The sequence below is a fragment of the Globicephala melas genome, chromosome 9 (genome assembly GCF_963455315.2).
Source record: "Globicephala melas chromosome 9, mGloMel1.2, whole genome shotgun sequence".
NCBI classification, from domain to species: domain Eukaryota; kingdom Metazoa; phylum Chordata; class Mammalia; order Artiodactyla; family Delphinidae; genus Globicephala; species Globicephala melas.
The window spans coordinates 28,080,794-28,103,752 of NC_083322.1; the positions used below are offsets into that span (position 1 = coordinate 28,080,794).

General features: G+C 39.9%; 1 protein-coding gene across 3 annotated transcripts in view; it reads left to right on the forward strand.

The window, feature by feature from the left end:
* Positions 1-242: 242 nt before the first annotated feature.
* The window catches only part of AASS (aminoadipate-semialdehyde synthase), a 68,036-nt gene continuing 45,319 nt past the window's right edge, over positions 243-22,959 (forward strand). For 2 of the 3 annotated variants that reach the window (XM_030857660.2, XM_060305375.1), the window contains exons 1-9: positions 243-357; positions 8,946-9,167; positions 12,138-12,314; positions 15,052-15,136; positions 17,980-18,047; positions 18,156-18,302; positions 19,220-19,298; positions 19,432-19,559; positions 20,968-21,116. In XM_030857660.2, the coding sequence (XP_030713520.1) occupies positions 8,961-9,167; positions 12,138-12,314; positions 15,052-15,136; positions 17,980-18,047; positions 18,156-18,302; positions 19,220-19,298; positions 19,432-19,559; positions 20,968-21,116 (1,040 nt within the window). In that variant the 5' untranslated portion in view covers positions 243-357; positions 8,946-8,960. Of the gene's footprint in view, positions 358-8,945; positions 9,168-12,137; positions 12,315-15,051; positions 15,137-17,979; positions 18,048-18,155; positions 18,303-19,219; positions 19,299-19,431; positions 19,560-20,967; positions 21,117-22,959 lie in introns of those variants that run through there. The other variant, XM_060305376.2, reaches the window with a different exon arrangement.

A 22,959-nucleotide genomic window follows, 5' to 3' on the forward strand; every position in this document is an offset into this window, starting at 1 on the left:
TCGTCCTTCTCCGTCTCCGCCGGTCTCCTGCTATGGATAGTTACAAACTTGGTCAATAACAGTCCTGGAAGGACGTGACGCCCCCAGCTAAGGACGTAGGTCAGAGATCTAAAAGGCAGGAGGATTTTCGGGGAGGAGCAGGGGCAGGGCATGACCTAGCACCTAGCAGCGCCGCGGATTGGTGGAGGAGAAGGTTGTTCCCTCAGGGCGGGCGCTGATTGGCTGCGGAGGAAGAGGCATGACTTCCGAAGTTGAGCAAACACCTCCTCCTCAAGGCCCCCATCCCAATTTCTGCTGGGAATTCGGATCCTACTCAGCCCGGACCCGGGAGCGCAGAGGCGGCGGGGACCGGACGAGGTGAGCAGGGGAAGGGTGCCCGGAGGGGCTGAGCAGATGGGCGGTGGGCTCAGCCTGTGAGAAGGATTTGGAGATCGCAGGCGGGGCTCTGCCAGTCCGCCGGGCGGTGCTGGCGAGCTCTGCCTCCCCCTCCCCGCGCCGCTGGGGACCCGGGAGCTCTGCGGACTCCGGCCTTTGCCGGGACGAGCGTACGGAAGAGGGTGGCGAGCGTTTGGGCCTCCTCGCCAGGCCTCCCCGGCTAGCGTTTCTCTGCACGCGAGGGCTGGGAGGTGGGGCGCAGCGGGCGCGGCTCCGGAGTTTCTGTATAGGAAGAAGGCAGGGGATGGCAATTCGGATTTCTTTCTTGGCGAGGGCTGAGGTGGGGAGCGGTTGCTGGGGAGTAAAGCATTGGTATTGAAGCTGTAGAGCAAACCCTCTGTTAATTCTTGGACTGTGTGCTTATTTAGATAGGCAGCTGTGGGAGGTGGTTGACGGAGAGGGGGGCCTCCCCGCGGCCCCCCGGTCCCCCCCACCCCGATTTCTTTCGGCGCATCTGAACTGCGGAGAAACCGCAGGGGCTGTGCGGGCCAATGTGAGCGTTTGCGCGGGGAGGGGGCGCGGTTAGAAGCAGTTATCTACCCTGTTTAATTCAGTGGGACTAAATGGCCCGACTACTTCTGGAAGAAATATGCTTTTTAGGCACTGATTTTAGGAGAGCGGGAGTGGGTGTGGTGAGAGGGAGAGAGTGTGTTTAGTAACTCTAACAAAGATGAACATTTTTTGATATTGTGGGTCGTCAGCTATCGGAATGTGGAAAAGGCGTAGCTGTTATTACGCCGACCTAGCTATGCACAGGACCGAACCATCACTGACTTTGACACGTGGCTTTCATATACTTTATATTGGAAGAAAAAAAAAACCAAGAAACCCATGGCACTTGGTGTGGACGCTTCTGTGTGTGTGTGTTTTGTAACTTGAACTCCCCCCCCCTTTTTTAAAAAAAAAAATAAATAAATTTATTTATTTATTTTTGGCTGTGTTGGGTCTTCGTTTCTGTGCGAGGGCTTTCTGTAGTTGCAGCGAGCGGGGGCCACTCTTCATCGCGGTGCGCGGGCCTCTCACTACCTCGGCCTCTCTTGTTGCAGAGCACAGGCTCCAGACGCGCAGGCTCAGTAGTTGTGGCTCAGGGGCCCAGTTGCTCCGCGGCATGTGGGATCTTCCCAGACCAGGGCTCCAACCCGTGTCCCCTGCATTGGAAGGCAGACTCTCAACCACTGCGCCACCAGGGAAGCCCCTCTTTTTTTTTGCTATAAAGCTGAGTGAACCTAGGGCCAGACTACCTTCTAGCCATGTAACCTGGTGGCCGTTCTGCAAAATGAGCTAGGACGACAAAGGTTAAGCCAATGTCCCCAAGTGACTTTCCCACTCTCCAGAAAATCATATTTGTTATCAGTCTCACTTGTTACTGGTGACAGCGTCATCAGAATTTTGATTTATTTGTAATTGAAAAATTTCCCCCTTTACTAACTAATCTTCTATTTAATCATTAGCAGATTTTGGTTCAGGACTTTGGAAGTGATCTTTGGTATGTAACCAATGCCAATTTAACAAAAAAGTTTTCATTTTTCCAAATATTCTTTTTCTAATTTTCTCATAGAGATAACATTACAAACAGTGGCAAGTTTCTTTGATGAGGCCACAAAAAAATTCTATGGAATTCATGGAATCACGGAAATGCTGTACATTTGGAATGGGAAATAACCAACAACATTATTACCGTGTTCATAGAATTAAGGTGCAACCAATTATAAGATGCATCCCCATTTTGGGGATGCTAAAATGTGAAAAAACATGTTTTAAATTTGGTGAAATACAGTATTAAAATGATAACTTATTTTTCTTGAACACTCATGCCTAAAGGGTGAAGGTAAAGAGAAGGTTTACTGGGCTTCTAAAAAAATAAGAAAGGGGAGGGATTAATATGGAGCCATTGTGAAGGCCTTCCCACGGTGTGACCCAGAGTATGGAAAAGTGGTGTCTTCTGTCAGTGGTGATGGTTGTGCTCACCTTTTTTTAAAATAAATTTATTTATTAGTTTATTTTTGGCTGCATTGGGTCTTCGTTGCTGCACGGGCTTTCTCTAGTTGCGGCGAGCGCGGGCTATTCTTTGTTGTGATGTACAGGCTTCTCATTGTGGTGGCTTCTCTTGTTGCAGAGCATGGGCTCTAGGACACTTGGGCTTCAGTAGTTGTGGCACACAGGCTCAGTAGTTGTGGTGCATGAGCTTAGTTGCTCCGCAGCATGTGGGATCTTCCCGGACCAGGGCTTGAGTCCGTGTCTCCTGCACTGGCGGGCGGATTCTCAACCACTGCACCACTAGGGAAGCCCCTGTGCTCACCTTTGAGGAGTGGGCAGGCTTGCAGCCTTTTTCTTAACATTTACTGAGTGTTTATGGCATGCAAGGCAGTGCTCAGCACTTTATGCCTACTAGCGCAAATAAACTTCACAATAGCTGTAAAAGGTAGATAGTATGATTCCCATTTTGCCGATGAGGCACAGACAGGTTAAGTTACTCACCAAGGTCATAGAGTAACTGGGAAGCTGAGGAACCCAGGCCATTTGTGGAAGAGAGGAGTCAGAATTCCTTTGAGGTACCCCCTCCTGTTTTAAGCTCTGGGCTCCTAGTCACTGCAGTTAATCCAGGTAATTTAAGTGAATATCCTGTCTTCCTCCGTAGTGTTTTTGGTATTTTTGTCTCCCTGTTTACTGTACTTCACCTGGATCTTCATGAGTCAGAGTGCCTATTTATGTTCTAAAATTCTAATGCTTTTGTAATGCACAGTGCCTAGTCACTACTATCCTTAATAGAATCAGTACATCAGAGCTGAAAAGGACTTTAGTATTATATTCCAGTCTGGATTAGGAAACTGAAGTCAGGTAAGGAGCCCCATATCTAGTTAAATGTCTCAGCAACCAGGTCTGGATTTTGCTACCATTTTTATTTGCATTTCAAAATATTCATTGGTCTATGAGATTTCAGCAAGAGATTAGACCTTTTGTGGGGCATTGTTGGAGGGATGGGAGATATGAATTCCTGTTCTTATTCATCAGTCTATTTTGTTTTCTCTGCTACATTGGTCTTTATGACATTCATTTAAATTTTCTCATTTATTTCTTCATTCTTTCGCAAAACACTTGAGTTCTCCTATGGGGCGGTCACTGGGAATACAGAGATGAGGAAAACACAATTCATTTCTTCAAAGAATTTAGAGTTTAACAAAGAGACAGACAAATATGCAGATAAACATTTTGGATCAGACTCCAATTCAGAACTAACTTTGCATTCCATCTCAGTGAAGCTACATTTGTGGGCTAGAGACCAGGAGACTCATAGGTCTTATGTCTTTGGATGACTTTGAGTAGCTTATAGGCTTGAGAACATACGAATATTCTCAGACCAGATTACTTAGCACTAATAAGCACTCCCCAAGTCTGCTTGTTTTTACTTCTAGCTAACTATTTTGTAAGGAGTTTAATATTAAAATAATGTAGCTATGCAACAGGAAATAAAAGTATGGAGGACAGTGTTGCTGCATACCCAAGCCTAGTTCTAGCAAGCCTTGGGGTTGGGAGGTATTTGGATTAGTTCTGGGCCATCACTGGGTGTTCTGTTAATTTGGAACTCTTTTGGACCTCTACAGGATTATTATGTTCTGGATGCCAAATATGTTGTGTAGGCCAAGACTCATGGCCATGCAGCTGCCTACCCTTATTTATAGTACCAAGGCTTCCTGGGAAACCATGGCTTTTTAAATACACTTGCACTTTTTGAATAAACTGGAAGTGTGGATATAAAACATTTGCATTTCTCACTCATTATTTATTTTAGTCAGCTCAAGGCTACTCCATCCTTAGTGTCTCAATATTTAACCAAGATGTATGCCTGATCATTTGCAAATAACTTGGCATTGAGAAATCTCCCCATGTAATTGGATGGTTTTAGTGTGAGTCACTGAATTATGTTCTAGTGGAATTATTTCAAAGATCTAAAATATAAGGACAAAGAGCACATCTCTGACTTTGGGGGCTAAAGATAGATGATTTGGCCTTAAAATTTCTTTAATACTGAATGTGTAATCCTTTTGACATGTCTCAGTGGAAGCACCAGAAATTAGAAGGGGCCAAGCCTAACCCTTTTTTGTACTTAAGCTCTTGTGTTTGCTTGCACATTGTTCTGGCTTTGGTAGGTGGTTTGTAGGTTTAAAAAGTTTTCTGTTTAGGTTGATAGTATGGAAAGGATTGAAGAGACTTAAAATATTTTTGAACATTCGATGGAAGGATACAAAGCTCTCTGTAGATCTCAGCTTTCTTCATCCACCTACCACTCTAACCCGTGAAAACCAGCGCAAATCAAGTACTCTGTCTTCTGGCATAAGTACTACCTGAACAATAACAGATAAATGTAACCTGATCCAGTTACATTTAAAAGTTATACCAACCAAAGAGCAGACTGTTTTATTATGATTCATCCATAGATGCTTGGAAAATGCTGTTTATGAAACATGAGAAATCCCATATTTATATGAGGCACGCTACCTTCATTTGTATTATCTGGTTTGAGATGATCTTTTCTCCCATCCACTCTGACTCTAATATTCAGCTATAATTAGTGATTGATAAGTCACCAGCAGATACTGCTTGAGGTCATTTAATTAGATAAAATTGTTTCATGCTGCTCCTGTTGGATCTCATGAAAATGAGCAGGGGACTGGATTGCTGCTGCTTTACAAGAAACTAACATCACGCTATGCATACCTTAAGTAACCCCAAATTTATTTTTAATTAAAGAAAGAAAATCAAAACACTTCTCCCATAATCAATGGGCAAATTATAGCTCATCAAGAAAATGTCTGGCTTTTATTTATTTATTTATTTATTTGCGGTACGTGGGCCTCTCACTGTTGTGGCCTCTCCCGTTGCGGAGCACAGGCTCCGGACGCGCAGGCTCAGCGGCCATGGCTCACGGGCCCAGCCGCTCCGTGGCATGTGGGATCTTCCCGGACCGGGGCACGAACCCGTTGTCCCCTGCATCGGCAGGCAGACCCCCAACCACTGCACCACCAGGGAAGCCCTGTAGTGCTATTCTTGTTTTACAAAAACATACAGAAGAATCTTTTAAAATTTTATTTTAATGCCATTTGAAACATTGGCCCTTCATGTGTTGAAGGGAAGACTGTTTAGAAATTGTCAGGGAAAGGGCCTTGTTCTCCAACCCTGACTGGGTGACACTTCTCGTTCTCCCCTTATTTCTCACCTCTTCCTCCTCCTTATTTTTCCTCTTTCCTTTCCTTCTCTTGCTTTTCCACATTCTCCTTGCTCATGCCAGAAGCTGTTACCAGCACACAACCCTGTCAATTAACCTCACTTGAGCCAGTGAATAAGTCCGGAGTCTTACTGCCTTGCTTCCACTTGAAGGCATTGCCAGAAATATACATGACATTTACTTCACGATATTCTTGGAAAAGCCCATAAAACACAGGACAGGGAAGTCCAGAATAACCCACTTGGGCATTTCCATGAAATGTCAGACACCTGCAGCTCCATACCTCAGAGTAATTCAGAAATTCTCACTGTTACATATTTCTTGATGACCTGAGAATGAAATGAATGGCGGTCCCAGAAAGTTCTATGCTGAGACCAAGTTTCAAGGTTCAAGCAATTGCTAACATAATCAGACCTGCTATAATCATCTTTTTCCTAAGCATCCAGAAACTTAGAATTTACCTTGGCAGGGACTCAGGAAGGATTTTTGGTGACACATAGAAAGGGGTTGATGGAGGAACCCCATGCTGTGCGAGAACTAATAATATGCCATATGGATCTGATCTATTTCTGAATTGAGCTGGCAGGAGTAACATATGTCAGATGTACGAGGTGTGGATCTGCAGGCTTTCGCAAAGAAGAGAAAATCCTGAGTGTTGAATATTACCCTAGGGATTCTGCTTCTGCTTAAAAGCAACAGCTCTAGTTGGATTTCACTTCAGTTTCTTCATCTGTAAAATGGGGCTAATAATAGTATCTACTAAATGAGATTTTCACAAGGAGGAAATGAGATAATGTCTGTAAAGTGCTCAGTATAGTGCTTAGCATATAATGTTAAATCAGTGGTGACTATTGTTCTATTTCTTTGAAAACAAAGGGTCAGGAATTGTGATTCAAGAATTCCCTACAAAAAATGAAAGTGAAAGTAGCTTCCCAAATAAAAGGCAGAAGGCCAGCCTCTGCTACTTTCCTTTCCTAGGTCCCGAGGAAGGTCTGCCGCTGCAAACGTGTATGTGTGTATTACATGAGTGTATGTGGTTATGTCTCTCCTCCCACGCTGTACCCCCGACTCCAGGCAAAGGAGGTGTGGAAGAGGAGGGAGTGTTGCTGAGAAAGGGGAAGCTGTGGTTATAAATCAAGCTTGGGCTGAGGAAAGAGACTGAATTATTTGGACATGTTTCCTAATCTTTGTGCCAAGAACTGCTACTAAGTATAGAGGATTAGGATCACTTGGTCAACTATGGTATGTGAGATGCAGCCCCTGCTGAGAAGATGGGACTGTTTCTGGGCTTCTCAGTGTGTTTAGAAGACTCATTTGTCTTTGGAATTGATTTCATTTACAAACATAGGGATTCAAGTTCTATGGGACGTTGCAGATTTTCCTTTGGCTTGGGGGAGAATAAATGTTATGGGCTTGGGCTTGGATTGGGGCTTAGCATAGTCTCTTTTAAAAACGAAACTATATAAGTAAACCAAAAAGTTAGATAAAGTATATAACAGACTTTTACTGAAAAGTCGGTCATCCGTATTTTGGCCTGAGTAAAAGTTAGCCTGAACTCCTCATGACCGGCATGTTCATTTGCTGTGTGCAGTGTTTTCTCTCCCTGCCCCTTTTCTTCCTAAAGCCTTCTTAGCCGGACTCTTTGCTGTTTGCTTTATTCTTTTAGTCTGTGTTGTGAGTTATCCTACAAGTTTTCTATCTAGGGTGATAAGTAGTTTGCCCCCAGGAAATAGTACTTGTGCATTCCATTGTTGGACAAAACTTCCCTGTCTATAAGGTGGGTCTGATTTAGAGATTGTAGTCTGATGTAACAGAAATGTGTTCCATAAGAATTGTGCTATATGCTAGGGAATTTCTAGAAGATGTAAAATCATTTAGTCTCTATATTTTCATGCCAACCTTAAACATAGAAAACTAAGGTTCAGCATTCAAATGACCAGCAAATTATCATCTGAAATGACTTCTGACTACTAAATTTATGTAACCATTTGAAGAGGCACAGAATACTGTTTGATACTTATGCTTTAAAATTTTCTGTAAAATTTATTCTGTGCTGACACATAGTAAGCCTCTTGTAAATATTTCTTAATTGAATTAATGAATAGAGTTACAGAATCTGGAATAGCAGTTAGAAAACTGAGACAGGTCTGGGTTTAATATGATAGCAGGGGGAGGTGGTCTGGTAGAGGAAACTCTGGAAAGGGGAAGAGCATGGTTTTTGTTTTTTGTTTTTTTGGCTGCATTGGGTCTTTGTTGCAGTGCGCGAGCTTTCTCTAGTTGCTGTGAGTGTGGGCTACTCTTCGTTGCGGTGCGCGGGCTTCTCATTGCGGTGGCTTCTCTTGTTGCAGAGCACGGTCTCTAGAGTGCAGGCTCAGTAGTTGTGGTGCATGGGCTTAGTTGCTCCGCGACATGTGGGATCTTCCCGAACCAGGGCTCAAACCCGTGTGCCCTGCATTGGGGGGCTGATTCTTAACCACTGTGCCACCAGGGAAACCCGGGAAGAGAATGTTTAGAGCAACAACAGGGTCAGAGAAGTGAGGCTGGGGGTGTCAGGTGCTTCTTCAGCTTCTAACACCTGTGGTGATAAATTGTTTGTTTGTTTTGTTTTCTTAAATTTCCAATCTTCCAGGACCAATGCTTTTATAAAATTCAATACCAATGAATTACTAGAAAAATGATCCTGTCATATAAAGGTTTCTAAGTGCTTACTTTCTATTTCTGTACATATCTCATTGTGGACCAGTACAAAGCAGTCACTGACTGACAACAGGCTATAAAACACACTGAGTAGAACTAGTTTAGGAAATGGTCAGAGATGAAACTCGAAAGCGATTGGAGCTAGATTGTCAAGGATCTTGTACATTATGAAAGGATTCTAAACTTTAATCATCAAAATTGGCATAAATTATCTTCCTGTATTTGCATTGTAGATTAACTTGCTTAAAACTTTTGTGCTGAATGTGTGTTTGATAAAACATACATTAAAAAAATGAGTTCAACTTAGCAGATATTGATTAGTGTCCCATAAGTTGCTTGGGACATTTTATTGTTTTTTTTTTTTTTGGAAGTAACTTTGTTTGTGGAGGTTTGGGTTTGTTTGGGTAAAGGAACAGCATCCCAATGACCAGCAAATTATCATGTCATCCAGGTTTTCACTCTCCCTTCTTCATCTTGAATCTGTTACCACCTGAGTTGGTTGGATTTTACAGCAGATTTCTCAGGAGACCAGAACTGACCTGTGGGTCTTCTTGCCTTTTGTTGTCCTGCTCTTACAATTTCTTTACAGTCACCAGGTTTCAAGATGCTGCGAGTACCTAGGACCAAACTGGGCAGGCTGGGCCTCAGCCTCTCCAGGCTTCACTATAAGGCGGTGATGGCATTGAGGCGGGAGGATGTGAACGCCTGGGAGAGGCGGGCTCCCCTGGCTCCCCGGCACATCAAAGGGATCACCAATCTGGGGTACAAGGTCTTAATACAGCCTTCCAATCGGCGGGCCATTCACGATAAGGTAAATATTTCCAATTTTTAAAAATAGGTGGGACTGAAATGACCCTGTGTATGAAAAATAGGGAGCATCTGAGTGAAAATAAAATGTTTGCTAGTGTCACTTAAAGACCACATGACAATATTTCTTTACTTCGGTTATAATGAGATTATATAGTTATGAGATTTCTAGTTAGAATCCTTTCTTGAGCCCATAATTTAGCCAGTAAGTATTATTTTCACCCCATTCCATGCTTTCTTCCAGCTGAGGGATAAAATGATTGCTTTTAGGAGATGACATCCTTCAGTCATTCTCTCCTTCATGTGTGACCCTGGTTCTAGGACTGGAAAGACAAATGTCTGCAGGAAATGCTTCAGTGAGTAGAGTTTGTTCATGAGTGTTTACCTTGCCAGCCACCAGGTGAAGCCCCTCGTATTCATCATTCTGTTTATTCTTCACAATAATCTTATGACACAGGTTTGACTTTTATTTTTATTTTAGATACATGCATGTGTTTTTCCTTTCCTGAGCCGTTTGAAAATATGCTGCAGACAATGCCACTTTATTTCTAAATGCTTCAGTATACATTTCCTAGGAATAAATCATCTTCCTGCGTAACCATTGTATCTTTTTCACACCTAAGAAATTAATAATTCCACAATATCATCTCACATCTCACATTTCAAATTCCCCATTGTCTCAAATGTCTTTTATGGTTTTTATTTTAATCAAGGCTTAATTAAGGTTCATTATTATGTATCTTTAGTTCTTTTAATCTAGAACAGTACTGGGCTTATTGTTAACTAGGCTTATTGTCGTGATCATTTTGCAATATATACAAGTGTCGAATCATTTAGATGTATACCTGAAACTAATATAATGTTAATTATACCTCAATAAGAGAATATTGAATGGAATTTAATATTTCTTAGAAGAATTTTTTTGTTTTTGGCCTTTAGAATACATCCCACAAAGAATATTCGGAGTGCTGTGTTCAAAAGATATCTGAATGAGTTTTTCTCTGTGGTTACATGTCAATGTGATATCCAGTTGGATTTATTTTTGTTTCTATGACATTTTAATATTTGCTTTAAATCCTTTTTGATTTAATTTTATTTTTCAAATAAGTTAAACATTTACAAGCTTCAAAGATTAAAACTGTATAAAAAGATGCGACACAGAGAAGTCTTGCTCTCATCTTAATCCCTTACATCCCATTCCCACCCACCCTATAGGTTACTATTTTCATCAGTTTCTGATCTATCATTCCTGTGTTTCTTCTTGCAAAAATGAGCATGTGTATGTGTGTGTATGTATGTTTTCTTATTTTCCCTTCAATCTTATACAGAACGTTTTATACTGTATATACTCTTTTGCACCTTGCTTTGTTCTACAGCATACCTGGAAATCACTTCATGTCAGTTCATAGACATCAGCTTCATTCTATTTAATGGCTGCTATAATTACTCCATTATTTTTCATGATTTATTTAACCAGTCTACTATAAATGGGCAAATAGATTGTTTTCAGAGAAACCAGGTATGAACCATATGTTCATTCTTTTACTTTCTTTCCTATTCATTTGTACTTTACTTTGAAGTAGATTCCTAACTAGATTTATCTTCATTTTATTCAACTGCCATCTAAGATGCTTTAAAAATTCTGCCTGGATCATGCTACCCCTTTATTTAAAAATCTGAAATGATTGTCTATTGCCTCCATGTACTAGCTATGAAATCTCAGTTTAATGTGTAGGACTCAGGTTTCCCATTGATAAATTGGGGATAATAATAGTACCTACCTCATGGGAGTTTTGAGAATTAAATGAGATAATTCACCCAAAGAGCTTAGCAAAGCACATAGTAATTTATTAATAAATATCAACGGGGCTTCCCTGGTGGCGCAGTGGTTGAGAGTCCGCCTGCCGATGCAGGGGACACGGGTTCGTGCCCCGGTCTGGGAAGATCCCACATGCTGCGGAGTGGCTGGGCCTGTGAGCCATGGCCGCTGAGCCTGCGCGTCCGGAGCCTGTGCTCCGTGATGGGAGAGGCCACAACAGTGAGAGGCCCGCGTACCGCAAAAAAAAAAAAAAAAATCAATTATTATTTTTATTTTTATCCAATAAAGCTCATATTCACCATAATAATATTCAGTCTATTTTTCTAAATTGATTCACTTATTATGCCCTAAACATCTCCTTACTTTCCCATCTCCTTCACTATCTCTTACTGATATTACCAGCTTGTACTTCCCATCTCCATCCCTCCAAATCCTACCCAGCCTTTTAGATTAATTTAAATTTCCACATTTCCTTGATCATCTCACCTGGGAGTTATCTCAATATCCATTAAATTAATATATCACTTAGATTATGCTACTCATAATGTTCTTTTGAATTCAGCCTCATGCACTGTGCCTCTGACTTCTTTTTACAATATTTTGTGAGCTCCTTTACAGGGGAGATCTTGTCTCTGTTTCTTTGTGTCCTATCTCATCTGTAGCACAGTCCATGGAACAGAGTAGGGCAGTAATAAATACTAACTGAACAACAAAAAACAAAAGAAAAGAAAATATTGCATATATGTCTTTCCTTTAAAAGTATACCTGTAAATAAAAGTATATATATTTCCTTTAAAAGTATAAAAGTATATTACTATTTAGCACTTAATGTTTCAGGGCATTGTTGGCACAAAATATACATTTTAAATGTATATTTAAATCACATGTGCTAGCAGTTATGGTCAAACTATTAACAGTTCTTAGATTAAAGTATGTGCTGAATTCTCTAATTTTTTGTTTCTGGTACAAAAGTCAAACATGTTAGATTGATCTTTAGCCAGCAAGTAAGAATATTAGAAGTAGTTTTTCTATGATTTGTTCCTTATATTTGTTTCCTTCAAAAGGTTGTGACTTTAACTGCTACATTTATTTATTAAAGAAAATATGGATACAACAAATCAAGAGAATAACTTTTAATCAAAATTACATTCCCAGGAATATGTCAAAGCTGGTGGCATTCTTCAGGAGGATATTTCTGAAGCTTGTTTAATTTTGGGAGTTAAAAGACCCCCAGAAGAAAAACTAATGCCTAAGAAGACCTATGCATTCTTCTCCCACACCATAAAGGCTCAGGAAGCCAATATGGGTTTGTTGGATGAGATCCTAAAACAGGTAATTAGTGGCCAATATTCATAAATATTAACATAGAAACATATATATTTTTTAACTTTTAACTGTCAAGTAGAGTTTTAGTTTTCTTTCAGCATCTAGAAAATACATCACGTATTCACCTCAGTAGGAGAGGTGATCTGCAGTTAGTGCTTGTATAGTTCTGCCGCTCTTCGGGCTGCTCTGCTGGGCAAGTTTGGAGTTTGTGATAAGAGGAACCAAACACACTTCATTCCTTTGTATTCTGAAATGGGAAGAATGATAGGAGCATTTGCTCCAAATGATTATTAACTTATAAGGTTAATAGTTCAAATATTAGCAAGTAGAATTTTAGAGCTAAAAGGAACCTCAGGGATCATATAACTTAACCACCCTAATTTTTCAAATGGAGCCCAGAGAGGTGAAGTGACTTGACTGAGGCTGCACAGCTCTGTAGTACCAGAACTGTACTGGAAACTATTTTTACATTTATTAACATTCATAAGGAAAAGAAACATTTTTTGAGATATAAATACTGTGGAAAAACTATCATCTATTTAAAATCCATCTATTTAAAATACTCAACAAATATTTACCAAGTGCCTACAATGTGTCTGACACTGATCACTGCAATGAACATAGCTTATGTTCTAGTACGAGGAGACACTAGAATAAATAAACAGCACCTCATATGTCGCTTGGTGATATGTGTAATGGAGATAAATATAATACAGGAGAAAAAAAGGAGTGCTGGGCACTAGGGGAGGTGATAATGCTACTTGAAATAGGATGATCAGGGAGTACCTCATTGCAGTATTGGCATTGAGCAAAAATTTGTAAGAGGCAAAGGATCAAGCCATATCCATCTGAGAGAAGCCTTCCAGCCTGAGAGAATAGTAGTGCAAAAGCCCGACAGACAGTCTTTTTGAATGGAGGATTAGAGTTAATCATATTCTAAGATGCTTATTCTGCCTGCTCTGTGAATAAAAGTTGGAGACTGGAGAAGGAGAGCAAAATTGATAAGAAGATTGTTAGTCTAGACTAGTCCAGATGCTAGGCTGCAAATGATGTTGAGGGCGGCGGGAGTGGAGGTCGTGACACATGGACAATCTTGGATGTATTTTAGAGGTCTGATCCTGCAGGATTCATGGATGAGGTGAATGTGGACTATGAGAGAAAGAGAGGAGTCAGAGGCGACTCCAGGATTTTGGTTAGAGTAACTTAAAGGAGTTGCTTTAGATTGACATGATGCTACTGCATGAGGAGCAGGCTTGGGTGGGAGGATGAAGATTTGAGCTTAGGGCCTGTCGAGTTTAATTTGCCCATTAGACATGTAAGGGGAGATGCTGAGTGGGCCATTGGATGTGAGTCTGTAGCTCAGGAGGGCAGCTTCTCCAGATACACATTTTTCAGTTGTCAGAGACTAGATGGTATCTAAAGCCATGAGACTGGGTGAGGGTAAGGAGTGACTGTAGATGGAGAAGTCCAAGGTCTAAGTCCTGGGGTAAGGATGTTAGAGCATTAGAAACTAGACTTGAATCTGACGATAGGTAGAGGACAGGAGAGTTTCACAAACAGTAAAAGTAATGGAGGAAAATGTATTTTACATAAACCTGTAGAATACATTCTTACTAATTTCAGATTCACTAAACAGACACTGTAGTTAATTTACAGTGTTTCATAAGAATCAATTCAAAAAGTAATTAAAGGAAATAGTATTATAGAAGAATGTTTCACTTTAAGCAGATAAAACTCCTCAAAAAGTACTTCAGAAACATTTTTCTTTTTGGTTATATGAAGTTCCGTTCATTTCAAGAAAATTAATGAAAACAGACCCAGCAGGGCTGCTTTTGGGCAACATTTTGTAACAAATTACTTGGAGTTGGATTAATATTAAATATTCTTAAATCCAAGCACATGGCAAAAATTATATCATCTTTGAGGAAAGAGACTATTTAAAACATTCTATAATTCCAATGTGTCAGCAGTTTTTAAGCATGAGGTAATAGGACATTTCCAAGAGAGAGGGAAGATTCCCAAGGAAAGAGGAAGGACAAGATTTTAGTGAAGGTGAGGAAGTGAAGAGCAAGCAGCTTGTGCTACTTTTAAAATAAAGTTCGCTTGTGAAAGGCTGGAGAGAGAACAAAAAGAGAGAGACAGAGAAACAGAGAGATACTAAGAGAGACAGAAGGAGAGAGAGAGAGAATGAGATAGATTTGTGTGTATGGACTTGAGAGGGTGTATAGTTGTTATTTTTAAAGTAGAAGAGAGACCTGGGTGTATTTAGAATGGCTGAGGGAAAGGAACAGTGTAAAGAAGGAAGAAAGAAAAGAAAGAAAAAGTTTGAGAGGTCTTGGAGGACATAGAATAAAGCTGGCATCTAGCTCACAGGGATTAGTCTCAGGAAAGACTTGTGGTTTTTGAGACTAGAGGGAAGGATGTGAGGATGAGTGGGGGCAGTATGTGGATATATTTGTCAGTGGTGCTGGGCTAAAAGTTAAAAGAAATCATGCCTTTGTTATTTTATTGCCTACTATCAAGGGGTGTTAGCACCCTGCTAGGACCATTCTTTCATTTCTCATCACAAACCTATCATTGATTTGTGACCCAGCATTTTCTAAATATTTCATGGTGCACCTGGCAAGTCAAGATCTATTTTATGAGGGAATACTGTGAAATAATCACTTGCTCATATATGTTTTGTACTCATTCAAATTAAGCTGGATGGGTCTGGTTGAGAAATTTTTTACTGTTTCTTCAGGAAATCCGACTTATTGATTATGAGAAAATGGTGGATCATAGAGGAATACGGGTAGTGGCGTTTGGACAGTGGGCAGGTGTGGCAGGTAGGTATGCCAGGGCTGTTACATCACCCATTTTCTAAATTTGCCTGGGGAGTAACTGCGTTCTCTCTTTTTTGTGGCAAGGGGATGGGAGTGTTCATTTCCACCAATAAAAATAAACATGGGGGTGTGAGTAAGGGTGATGAATATCAGGGGAATAAAATAAAATCATTAAACTATATTTATTACAAAAATTAAGAAAAAGAGAGCAGGGAGAAGGACAACAGCTATGCTTAGGCTCTTAATTTTTACTGTTTGGAAGACTGGAAAGAGAGGTCAGTTTGGTGATGAGAAATTGAAGAATGGAAGAAAGGGTAAAAGAGGGAGAAAAGGTATGGGGACAGGAGCCAACAGAGGAGCAGTCTAGCAAGGATACAAGCTGGAGTTTGGGGAAAAACAGTACTTGATTTTTGTCCCAGTTAGTACTTTGAACCATCTTTAGTTGAGAAACACCACATGTTATAACTCTATATCAGATTAGACTACTTGAAGGTGTATAATTGTCAGAATAAGTAGACAGAAAATTTGTAGGGATAGAGGACACAAAACACTATCAACTGCCCTGACATCAGTGGAAGTTCTTGAGCACCCAGCAATCCACCCAGCAACTTGCAGAATAGAACACATTCCTTTCCTGTGGAACATTCATCCAGATGGTCCATATGCTAGGTCACAAAACAATTTTTAATAAATTTAAAAGGTCTGAAATCATAGAGTATGTGCTCTGACTATAATAAAATTGATTTTGGAATTATAATACAAAGATATATAGGAAACTTCCAAATATTTGGAAGATAAACAATGTATTTTTGAATAACCCATGAGTCCAGAAGACATCACAGGAAAAATTAGAAAATATTTTGAATTGAATGAAAATTTAAAACACAGCACACCAAAATTTGTGGAATGCAGGTAAAGTGGTGCTTAGAAGGAAATTTATAGCACTCTAATGCTTTCATTAGAAAAGAAGAAAGTTCTTAAATTAGTAATCTAAATTTCCATCAGAAGAAGCTAGAAAAATAAATTAATTAACCCAAAATTAACCCAAAGCAAATAGAAGGAAGGAAATAATATTGATAAGAGGGAACATCAATTAAATTAAAACAGGAAAATAATAGAGAAAATCAAAAGCCAGTTCTTTTTTTAAAAAAATAATCAATAAAATTGATAAACCTCCAGTTAGATTGATTTTTAAAAAAAAGAGAGAGAAGCCACTTTTTACCAATATTAGGAATACAAGAGGAATCATCACTATATATGTCACAGATATTAAAAATGATAAGGGAATATTATGAATAAGCCAATAAATTTGACAACGTTGACAAAATAGGCAAATCCTTGAAAGACTCATCTCAAGAATAAATAAAACACTTGCATATCAATGTACAAAATAAATTCCACTCATAGGCATTTATCAAGAGAAACAAATTATTTTTTGTAAAGAATTATTTATAGTAGCTTCATTCATAATAGCCCAGACAATCCGCAGAGGAATGGATAAATAAACCGTGGTACATCCATAGAACGGAACACTCCTCAGCAATAAAAAGCAGCAAACTACTTGTACGCACAAAGTATGCATGAATCTCAAAAACATTTTCCTGAGTAAAAGCAGACACACAAAGAAGAGTAAATACTTAAAATTTCATTTGTATGCAACTGTAGAAGAAACGAATCTATAGAGGCAAATAAAATCAGTAGTTGTTTGGGGCCAAAGTTCGGGGAGGATTGACTGGAGTGATGGGAATATTCTGTATTTTGATTATGTTGGTGGTAATATGGGTGTGTGCATTTGTTAACAGTTATCAGACTATAGACTTTAAATTGGTGTGATTTGTTGTATGTAAATTATTCCTTTAAAAGTTGACATCAGAAAAAAGGTCAAAGAAAATTTGTCAGGGATATGGAGAGGGAAAGTTCCCTTCTGGAAAAGAAGGGGAGAATGGATGCTGAGGTCTTCGTTACAGGCATGCTAAGTTTCTGCTACGTGAAGGACATCCAGATTGAGAAATCCATAAGGTGGTTGGTTGGGTCTTGAAATAAAATATCTGCGTTAGAGATACAGACTTGGAGTCAACATCATACAGAGAGTACTTGAAATTTAGGAATGCATGAGATTAGCTAAGGGAAAAATGTAGAGATTGAAGAGAATAGTGCCTGGGACAGAATCCTGAGAGTGACCAATACCAAGCAAAGGGCAAGGCACTCATATAAAAGGAATGGGCATGGGAAGTGGAGCCTGCAGAAATGTAGGGTGAAAATGTTCAAGCCAGGCAAGCTGAGGGAAGAGAGTCCCAACAAAGAGGGTCTCTACATTGCCAGATACCTCTGACAAGTAAGCCAAGATCTGAAAAGTGTCCACGAGTTTAGCTGTGTAGGTCACTGAAATGATGGGGGGAGGGGTCATAGGGTCAATGGTGACTTCTTTTTTGCTTATTCATTTGTTTCTGGTATGAGAGAAATGGAGGCGTGTTTAAATGTTGATAAGAATGAACCAATAGAGAGGGATAGAGAGAGGACATAATTCAAGAGTAAATTCCTGAGAGAGACAGGAAGGGATGGGATCTGGAGCAAAGGTGGAGAGATTAACCTTAGAGAAAAAGAGGGGCACTCTCCGTTTTAGCAGGATTGGATGTGGAGGGGACAGGTCGGGGTGCAGCTGGGTTAACGCTTTCGATGGCAGAAAGTTGAGGGAATGGATAAGATGACTACCGGGGCCCCTTCCAAATCTGAGATGCTGTGGTCTGTGCTTTCTCAGAGCACGGAGCAGGTTGGAGGACAGGTAGAGAGAACAGCTTCAACTCCTCCCAACTAATGGTCTTTCTGTTGGTCTGATTCTGCAACAGGGATGATCAACATTTTACATGGAATGGGTTTAAGGCTCCTTGCTTTGGGACATCACACACCTTTTATGGTGAGATGTTTATTGTGTCTATTTTTTTTTTAAATACATGTCACATTTTAAGAATAGAAACCTGTCTCAGGTGTTAGACTAATGTGATCCACGTGTGCTTGCTTGCAGCACATTGGCATGGCTCATAACTACAGGAACAGCAGTCAGGCTGTGCAAGCTGTCCGAGACACTGGCTATGAAATATCTCTGGGATTGATGCCAAAGTCGATAGGGCCCTTAACATTTGTGTTCACAGGGACTGGTAATGTATCTAAGGTATGCTCCAACTGTCTTCTTTCTGTAAAGCAGTCTGAAACTCTGACACTAACCCAAAGGATGTGGGCATTTTGTGTAACATTTCAGAGCCCTTCTTTTCCATGACTGGGCATTCTGTTCTTGGTACTTTTCTTACCTATGTACTTTTCCCACAGTAAAGTGCAGTACTGGTCCAAACTTAGTGTCTTTGCTTTGAGTTGATTCCAAGCTGTCAGAGGCTTTGAATGGTGTTTCTTTTCTTTTTTTCTTTTTAGAGGGATAACTCCGTGTTGTGTAAAGGTCTATTCTTAGGGTGCTCTGCTTTACCTCTATCACTGAGATATCCCAAAATTTGGAAGTGACCCCAGGATGTAAATTTTACAAGATTTGGAGTTTTGCCAAGAGATGTTAAGAGGCTTAACTCAAGACTACTGTTGTTACTTTCTTCCTTCTGGGGTAGTTTCGAGAATGTATTTTTGATCCCATGGAGAAACTTGTAATTGCAAAATAGATCTTTCTTCAGCGAAAATATTTTACAAACAGGACATCACTATTTATATTGTACTGTGAGATAGCCATCTGATATAAGTAGGAAATATAGTTTCCCCACTTGAAATAATTTCTGCAATGGAGCAAAAATTAAATAGAAATATTTTTATCGTACTGTCAGTTCTTAAACCCCCTTGCTTCTATGCTGAATAACTTTAAGTAAAAAAATTAAAGCCCCTTCCAATGAGTGGTGTTTAAATGGGAATAAAAGTTGGTTCACAGGCTGCATGCAAGAGGCTCACCTGTGCTTCCGTGTTGTGGTCCCAGTTGCGGGGCAGGGCAAGTTGAGCTATAAAATTGTGGGGAAGAGGAGTTGGAACCTTTGCAGGAAATCGTATTGGCTCTTCTCGGATTGATTTTTAGAGTTTTCACTCATGCATTATTTACAGGGAGCCCAAGAAATCTTCAATGAATTACCTTGTGAATACGTGGAGCCGCACGAATTAAAAGAAGTTTCCCAAAATGGAGGTAGGGAGGGCGGGGCGGGCGAGTGTTTGTGTCTTTTACTGTTTTTTTTAACAGTTTCAGTGTTATAATATTTTATCACCATAACCCTTTATCATTTGTGACCCACTTGGCTAATTCCTTTCTCCTCTGCAAGACCTGAGAAAAGTGTACGGGACAGTGTTAAGTCGCCATCATCATCTCGTCCGGAAAACAGATGGTATCTATGATCCTGTAGAGTATGACAAATATCCTGAGCGCTACATAAGCCGTTTTAATACTGATGTGAGTATCATGCCTCGCTTTTGAGTTGGTTGCTCGTGATACGCTATAGTTAGGCTGCTTTGAAGGAGAGAGATTGTGATTGTGTACATTGGTTTTCAGTTCTCCATATTGACTTGTGGGGAGTCCTTTGGGTATTATGAGTTGTCCTTAGGTGGTGTTGGCTTTTCTTGGTGTTTGGAGTGGCCTTTGCTTTGTGGCTTTGGTAGTTTCTATGGGTATGCACATTGCTTCACTGACTGTGTTTCTCCTTCAGGTCTGCCTGTGCCCAGTTGCTCTAAACCATTTCCTGTGGGTTACTCTTTTCTGTATTTACCCTGAATTAGTTAGTACTGTTGAGAAACCATAGTGTCTATGAGAGTTGTTCTCAACATAGTTCTATCCCTTCTATGGCCACAAATTGCAGTCAACCTCAGCCAGCCATCTTGAAATACATGCCATTGATTACAGGGGACCAGAGTGAAACAGTATGGCTATGGAAGACCCATCTCCACTGTACAAAAGTTACTTCCAGTTCAGATCCTCCTGATGGGGACACTCTGGTCTCGTCTTATAAGAAGGATAATATATTTGTGTGTTTTGTAGTCATTGGTCATGCAACAGTCCTTCTTAAAATAAACCAACAAAAAAATGCATGCATCTAATTGTGAAAAGGAATATTTTAAATAATTTTAAATGCATTTGAACAATATAACATTTTTAGATTCTGGTATGAAATTTAGTGTTATAGCATGTAGAGCATATTATAGAAGAACTCTTACCTGTGGCTTGAAAATGCTTGAGATGCTTAAGAAACAGGAATTATAAAACTAGTTTCAAATTGAAAAATTTTGAATCCAGTAAGTTTCCATCCCTTCTCTTCCCCAGTCACAGAAATACTGGTGATTGGATGCATCCCCAAACTTATAATGACCTAGTTACCATGTATGCATGCATGTAGCGCATTTGCCCATGGAGCTTACAGATGTTATCTGATTTAATCTTCACAGCATTCCTTTGAGGAATAGGGTACACGTTATCCCCATCTGGCAGGTAAGGAAAACAGAGCCCAGAGAAGTTAAGGTAGCATGCTTTAGATCACATGCTACTAGAGGCTGAGCTGGAAATAGAGCACTTGGTCACTTGAACTTCTGTTATTTCCTTTTTCTTGGCTATGCAAGGCATTATAGAACACAGATATTAATGTATTTATATTCATGTGTTTTTCTATAATGAGATAATTTTCCACTGAAATCTGGGTGGGTATTTATCGTCTTTGCTTCGAAAGGTGGCCACTGACTTGGCAAATAACGAAGTCAATTAGAAATAACGTTAAATTATTTCTCATGAACTTTACTGATAGCTCTCTTTCAGCACACTGCTTTGAAAAAGGCTGTTTCCTATCTCGCTGACCTTGGAATCTGCTTTACAGATTGCACCCTATACAACTTGTTTAATTAATGGAATCTACTGGGAACAAAACACTCCTCGCCTACTAACCCGCCAAGATGCTCAGAGTCTCCTGGCTCCAGGCAAGTCCTCAGTTGCTGGTGTTGAAGGCTGCCCTGCACTGCCACACAAGTAAGGACTTCAGCAATGATGGCAGTTTTCAGCAGCAAGGCCCACTGTGAGGGTATCACACATAGGGGACCCACATAGCACAGGACTTGACTAGTAATAACCAGTTGTCTGACTTATCTTATTTAATCTCTTGGAAATATTTGACAGTTAACCTTTCCTCCTTTTTTTTTTTTTAATCAAAGTATAGTTGATTTACAATGTTGTTAGTTTCAGGTGTACAGCAAAGTGATTCAGTTATATATATATGTATAAGGTGACATCCCGAAAGTTAGAAAAAGTGTTCTGGGCTTAACTGTGTTAAGTGATCAGCTGGACTCGGTGATAACATGTTAGGGATAACTGAGATTGCAAAGTTTCTTTTTTTTGTTTGTTTGCTCTAGGGAGCAAGTTTATTTTTTTTATTGAAGTCTAGTTGATTTACAATGCCCTGTTAGTTTCAAGTATACAGCACAGTGATTTAGTTACATATATATATATGTATATATATATATACATATATATATATATATACATATTTTCCTTTTTCAGATTATTTTCCATTATAGGTTATTATAAGATATTGAATATAGTTCCCTGTGCTATACAGTAGGTCCTCATTTTTTATCCATTGTATATATCGTAGTGTATATCTGTTAATCCCAAGCTCCTCATTTATCCCTCCCTCCCCCCCCTTTGCGCTTTGGTAACCATATGTTTGTTTTCTATGTTTGTGAGTCTATTTCCTTTCCTCCTTCTTGAGATTCTCTTCTCTTATGGGACTCCACACGTAGCTCAAAAGTAAGCTCCTCAGAGAGGTCGTCTCTTGCTTCCCCATTCCCATCACTCTTCAGTCTGTTACTATATTTTTCCCTGAAATTCATGTGTTTATGATTTTTATTTTCCTGTGTTTATGATATTTCCTGCCTCACTAGAACTTACTAGAACTTAATCTCCTTAAGGATAGGGGCCCTATTTGTTTTGGCCACAGGTACCCAGTACGTTGTTTGACATATAATGTTCATTCAAATAATTACTAAACGTTGAATGAATTCGTTAATAAATAAATATTTGTGGAGCACCTGGTCTGCCTGTCACTCTGCTAAGCTGAGAGATAAAGAAAAAATGTGGTTGCTACCCTCAGGCATGTAGCTGGCATCAATTCAATTCCAAAGGAATGCTAGGAGCAATCAATATCGCAAGAGTTTAGAAGAAAGTGGGAGCATGGGCTCGGCAAAGTCTCTAGGGAGGAGTGAGAACAGGGATTTCAAGTGATACGATTGGTGCTTGATAACTATGGAGCCACCAAAGCACAGTTTAAGACAGTGAGTGGGACACTGTAGCCCTAGTATAGGGTTTATATGGGCAAGTGGAAATTAGAGATCGGGCAGGAAAATTGGGGTCAACTTCAAAAGGATTTCGAATCCTGGGCTGAGACTTTTGTTCATAATTCCAGAGATTTCTATGTAATAACACATAAAATGATGTATTACTAAGCGGGGTGGAGGTAGTGTAGTCGAACTTGCTAAGTTATTTAAAGTTGGCTGACTAGCTTAACTTTAGGCTGTTGTCAATGATTTCTCTAGGGAGGGTTTTTTTTTTCATTTTTATTGGAGTATAGTTGATTTACAATGTTGTGTTGTTTCTGCTGTACAGCAAAGTGAACCAGTTTTATATATATATATATATATATATATATATCTCCACTCTTTTTTATTTTTAATATTTATTTATTTAGGCTGCACTGAGTCTTAGTTGCGGCATGTGGACTTCTTAGTTGTGGCATGCATGCAGATCTAGTTCCCTGACCAGGGATTGATCCTGGGCCCCCTGCACTGGGAGTGTGGAGTCTTACCCACTGAGCCAC